The sequence below is a fragment of the Myxine glutinosa genome, chromosome 11 (genome assembly GCF_964187855.1).
Source record: "Myxine glutinosa chromosome 11, kmMyxGlut1.1, whole genome shotgun sequence".
Classification (NCBI taxonomy): domain Eukaryota; kingdom Metazoa; phylum Chordata; class Myxini; order Myxiniformes; family Myxinidae; genus Myxine; species Myxine glutinosa.
In genome coordinates this window covers 127,884,619-127,890,226 of record NC_136271.1, presented here as the reverse complement: position 1 = coordinate 127,890,226, position 5,608 = coordinate 127,884,619, and the positions used below count along the sequence as shown (strand labels likewise).

Genomic DNA, 5,608 nt, shown 5'->3' with positions numbered 1-5,608 from the left:
CATTGCTTCTATGTGAACGTCCCTGACCTGGGTAACCACTTTGGTGCTGCGCAATGCGCTCGCTGCGACACTTTCCCGATTCTTCTTCTCGTTTTTCTTTATGTGGCACACAGTCGACTCTTTCATGCCAAATAGTGCCTGCCCACAGAGGCCACACTCTCACCTTTTGATAGTTGGTTAAGCTGCTCAATTTTCTGTCTCAGGCTCATGACTTTTATCTGCCTCATGGGAGCGGACACATCCTGCACTACTCATACGCTTCGGACCCATAATCGAACGATGTGCCCAAAAGTTCACGAGTGTGAGGAATCACAGCAGGTCAAGGCAGCAGAAAGGGTGAAAGCTCGGACACGCTGCACATGTGTAGGGGTTGTGGGTAGATGGAGGATGGGTGGGTAGTGTGACCATTGTTTGTGGGGGATGGTTGGCGGGGTTTTTGCATATGTACAGCTGCTTTATGCGTGGCGTGTGGAAGATGGTTTTAGGACTGCTATGTGCGCGGCTGGTGGGGTATGGTTTTTGTGCCCATTGAACCGCGAATCCATGGAATCTGCAAGTGTCGAGGTTGTGCAGTAGTGTTTGTGTGTGTGTGTGTGTGTGTGTGTGTGTGTGTGTGTGTGTGTGTGTGTGTGTGTGTCTAGCTCCTCTTCCAGCCTTAGACAATGGAAAAAATGCTAATTTTTTTTTTTTCTAATACTTTCTTGTTAGAAGCTGTTACTCTAATGCTACTTCCTGTTTGTTGGATGTTTTCCTGCTATGTTTTCTTTCTTTATTTATTTTTATTTTGCTTTATCCTTATCTATTTCTAACCTTCCCTTTTCCCCTTAGAGTGGCTTTATGTCTTGTTTGGGGAGATTTCAAAAAAAAAAGAAGAAAAAAATAACTAGCTATTTCAATGAAGGCCTCTTCAGAAGAACTTGGAAAGTTTGGTCAGGATAACCGATTATGTAACTGAAAAACCTTCTCGGAAATCTTTGTAACACACCACAATAGCTGTGTGGTAATTGCTAATTGTGGCGAAAGTTAACGCCTTATCAAATAGGGAGATGGGGAAATCAGCCTGCTGAAGGGGCAACACCCAGATCCACCTCTTTATCCTGGCACCCTCTATGGAAAACTGCCAAACGAGAATCATGGGTAATTGAGGTGGCTTCCTCGATGGCACAAGTCGGCGAACCTTTCAGAAAGGCCTGCCTCTTCCTCGTATCTCCTCAGATCTGCCATAGTGCTATCTGAAGTTGGGCCGGGTTATTTGTAGAATTCCCAAGAAGGGTTGTGAGAGGAGGTCCTCCGTGAGAGGCAGGAACCTCAGTAACCCCACTCGGAGGCACAAAAGCTCCCCAAACCAGGGGCATCTGGACCACCAGGTTGAATAGTCAATAGATGCTCTTATTGATGTTTGAATCCATATTGACGATTCAATCTCTCTTTCTCCCCTCCCTTCCCTGAGCTGAGATTGTGCCTCTAAAACGTGATGCTGGCATCCGACGTTTATGTTGGATCCACACATGATTTTTTTTTCAATTTAGATGTTCGTCTTTGTGTTTCAGGACGGAATTGTAATTGGAAATAGAAACAGGTTTGTAACAACTCTGTAAAGGTTAATATGCAAACAGCTTCTTTACGAATTCAAGTGTTGCCATCCTCAGTCCTTTTCATTAGTGTTGTGAACTTTTTATTTTAAATAACTCGTGAATTTTCAGTGAAACAGTTCTCTCTTAAATACGGTACATTCATGAAACTGAAGGTCAACCAGGACCAATGGGCCTAAATGATGAATTTGTTGTTCTTATCGGCTATGCAGTGTACAAGTGAAAACTACTCAACATGCGGAAACTCCATCTGGTTGGGCTCTGGTGACCATCTCTACAAGCAGCTTTTCGTCATCTTTTTGGGTCCAACGTTGGTGCAAAGTCCTTCTTTCTTTTCTTCAACGGTGAGATGGAGATGAAAATTACACTGGTTGTCCATCACTTTGATGGGTGGGATTGGGGCCCATCAATCTTTTCCTTTGGTAGCATGGTTGTGGATGATTTATTTTCCTTTATGCCGCAACGTTTTTTACCATTTGAGATTTTGCCATCAAGTTTCAACAAAGCTTTATTTTCAGAATATGAAGAAGACTAATTAATAATGAGGTCAAAGTCACAGGAAGTACAAAGTGCCACGAGTTAGCGTGAGATGCCTGGGTTTTGCTATCGCTTCCATGTTTCTTTATTTTTATGGGGGAGCCATAATGGGGGAGTAAGGCAGGGGTCGGCAAGTAAGTTTGGCCTCGGGCCAATTTTTTTCTAAGCCACTAGGTGGCGGGCCAGAACATAATTAATGGCTAATTTAAGAAATTGATTGATAAAAAAATTTAACTGGAACTTGCAGTTACAGACCGCTTTATAAGACATGCATGTGTGGGAGATGCAAAGACTGGATTTCCATATTGTAAATAATAAATGTGTATCATTTTAATTTTGAGGACTGACTGCTTCTCTGTTACGCACGACACATCACCTGGACTGACCATTTAGCAGAGCCAGCTTATTCTAATAATATTGTTTGGCATACTTTTACCCTCAGTATTATTCACTGTAAAATGTGAGTGTTCATTTAATTCTGAAACTGAACAAATGGACCCTCTTGGGTCCATTTGTTCACTCTCAGAGTTAAATTAACACTCGGATTTTACTGTGTTCATTGGCCTCAGTGACCCCGCTCCTCCCACACGTACAACGTAGCATTATTATTGTTTTGATTGTTTGTGCGCTGAGGGTACGCTATTACGTTGTCTGCAGCCTACTTGAGTATGAAGTTAGCTAAACATTTAACCTGGTAGTTAGCAAAAGAAAAATGTGTCAGGACTTCTGTCTGATAGCTTTTATATGTGTTCGTTGTTCTGTCTGGTGAGGTGTGTGTGGTGTGACCACGTGTGTTTGTTATGTTTCTGTCACCATGTGCATCTTGGCTCCGCCTAACTCTGTTTCTCCTGTCATTGCAGGTTGGCTGCTCCCACATTCCTTTCAATCTCCCCCGTGCAATTCCTTTCAATCTTCCCCGTGCATTCCATGTCCAATCACACCTCTTGTCTCTCATTTGTTAATTGTTTGGTCTCAGCTATTTATGCGCCCTCATTCTGTCTGTTCCTTGCCAGATCGTGCCTGTGTTTCTACCGAGCCATTGTAATATATACATTTACTGCTGTGATTTTCTGTTTGTTTATTGATTTATTGACTTCCTTGAATTTTTCCTGACAAAATGTCGTTATCCAAAAGTCTAAAGAGGAAAGTTGACAGTGAAAACAGGACATTCAAAGAAGAATGGAAAGAGAGCTATGCGTTCATCCTACCTAGTTTCGTCAACGCTAAGCCATTGTGTCTTATCTGCAACAAAGTTGTTGTGGCTTGCAAGGAATATAACATTAAACGGCACCACAAGACGAAGCATGGCACCTTCAAAGTGGCTTTTCCGCTCCAGTCAGAGGCACGAAAGCGCAAAATTGATGCACTGACAGCAAGCTATGCGCACAGCAGCATGATACTAGTGCGAGGCCTCACATCCCAACAGAAAGTGACAAGTGCGTCCCTCAAGGCGTCTTGGGTGCTCGCACGGCACAACAGGCCGTTCACTGATGCAGAGGTTTTCAAGGAGGTTATGGTGACAGTTTTGGAGGAACTGACAACCGACAAGTCGATGGATGGTATCATTGCCTCAGTGAAACAGGTGCCCCTCTCTGCGAGGTCCCCTACCCGCCGCGTAGAGGCACTATCGGATGCTGTGCAGGGAGTTATTATCGAGGGTCTCAGTCAGGCCAATTACTTTTTCCTAGCCAGTGAGGAGAGCACTGACAACACAGATGTAGCCCAGTCATGCGTCTATGTTAGATATTTTGATGGAAAAGTGTTCAGGGAAGAGCTGCTGTCTTTTATCCCATTAGAAGGGCACAGCACTGGGGACATTATATTTACTAAACTGGAAGAGTTGTTTAGGCTTCATTCATTGTCATTTGAGAAGATTAACCTAATCGTGACAGATTGCGCTCCTGCTATGGTGGGAAAGCGCAGAGGTCTGGTGAGCAGGTTGAAGGAGCTCGCCCCCCAAATGCATGGGCTGCATTGCCTCATCCACCAGAGTGTCCTTTGCACCAGACTCAGGTGGTGAGCGAAAGGAAGTTATGGATAAAGTGATGCGTGTCATTAATTTTGTCAGGGGTACATCAAGCACCCAGCATCGCCTTTTCCGACAACTTGTGGCTGAGTCAGAAGAGGCCACCCACGATGACCTGCTGCTACATAATTACGTGCGCTGGTTGAGCGAAGGTAAAGCGTGGACCGCTTCTGTGCGCTACTGGATGAGGTCAAGGCATCCCTTGGATTGAGCAAGATTAAGGCAGCAGCTGACCACCTTGCCCTTTTGGGAGAGATGAAAAGTTCATGTCCAATGTTGCCTTTTTAGCGGATATATTTGGCCACCTAAACAAGCTTAACCTACAGCTACAGTGGAGAGGCAAAACCATAGTCGACATGGTTGAAAAGCTCGAATCATTCACGAGGAAGCTGGAGTTGTTAGAGTCAGACATATCAACTGGCAGGCTTCTACATTTCAGTACACTAAAAGCACAGGCACCGGGACAAGTGGCAGAGTTAATGGTGGAATTCATCAAGCAGCTACAGGTCAACTTCACTTCGACGTTTGAGGGCTACTCTATCCCAAAGGACATCATTGCCTTTGTACGTGACCCTCTCACAGTCCGACCAAGTGGAGACTTCTCCTCCCTGGCGAAAAAAAATTATACCCTCTTTGGATGAGGCTGCATTACAAATGGAGTTAATTGATTTCCAAACAACCTCCCTGGTCAGCGATGCGCTCAGAAGTGCGGAGTCGGTGAGTGCCTTTTGGGTGGCATGCTCAGAGGAGTACAGCATGATCAAGAGACTCACGTTTTATGTGCTCACAATGTTCCCTTCCAACTATACATGCGAATCGTCCTTTTCATCAATGAATGTGATAAAGACGCACGAGAGGAATCGATTGACGAATAAAAACCTGGAGAACTGCCTGCGGATCAAAGTGACGTCCATATCACCAGACATCCAAAAAATTGTGACCGATGGAAGATGTCAGTTTTCACATTAAGTGAGTTGTCGTTGGGTTGTGTATTTAATAGCCAAGTTGTATTTTGAATTTAGTTAATGAATGGCTCATTCTAATTCGTATCCCTAATGTTTGAATTTTATATCCTAAAAATTTTTCGTATCAAATTCGTATCCTAAAAATAAAGTTTAAATGATTAACTGAACTGGTGTTATTTTTTTCATACCACACACCGCATGTCGGTGATTTCCGCACCAGGCGCTGTCCACATCCTACTTAATGACTCCATTATGAGGGGTTCAGCATCACAGTGCAGCCCGCTGCCTGTTTAGTGAGTCTGTGCCTGTCATTCGTATAATAAGCATTTTTCAGGTCGGGATAGAATCTCTATTTGGACATATATAGCCTATATGTGGGACTGTCCAATATTGTAAAAAAAAAAAAATATTGTTGCGGATATGAGGATTGTGTTTTTTTATTGTGTTGTATTGTATAGTAAATTGTTGTAAATATCACCCTCTGTAAA

At 43.7% G+C, this 5,608-nt stretch overlaps 1 protein-coding gene across 2 annotated transcripts; it reads left to right on the top strand.

Annotated features, from left to right (window-relative positions):
• The first annotated feature begins 1,237 nt into the window (after positions 1-1,237).
• On the top strand, positions 1,238-5,276 carry LOC144888165 (general transcription factor II-I repeat domain-containing protein 2-like). 2 transcript variants are annotated; one of them, XM_078765980.1, is made up of 3 exons: positions 1,238-1,579; positions 1,805-1,936; positions 2,990-5,276. In XM_078765980.1, exon 3 carries the CDS (start codon positions 3,247-3,249, stop codon positions 4,147-4,149), a length of 903 nt encoding a protein of 300 aa, XP_078622106.1. In that variant the 5' UTR covers positions 1,238-1,579; positions 1,805-1,936; positions 2,990-3,246; the 3' UTR covers positions 4,150-5,276. The 2 variants fall into 2 exon arrangements, with proteins under 2 accessions (XP_078622106.1, XP_078622107.1); XM_078765981.1 differs by lacking the exon at positions 1,238-1,579 and having other exon boundaries at positions 1,645-1,936.
• Positions 5,277-5,608: the final 332 nt, after the last annotated feature.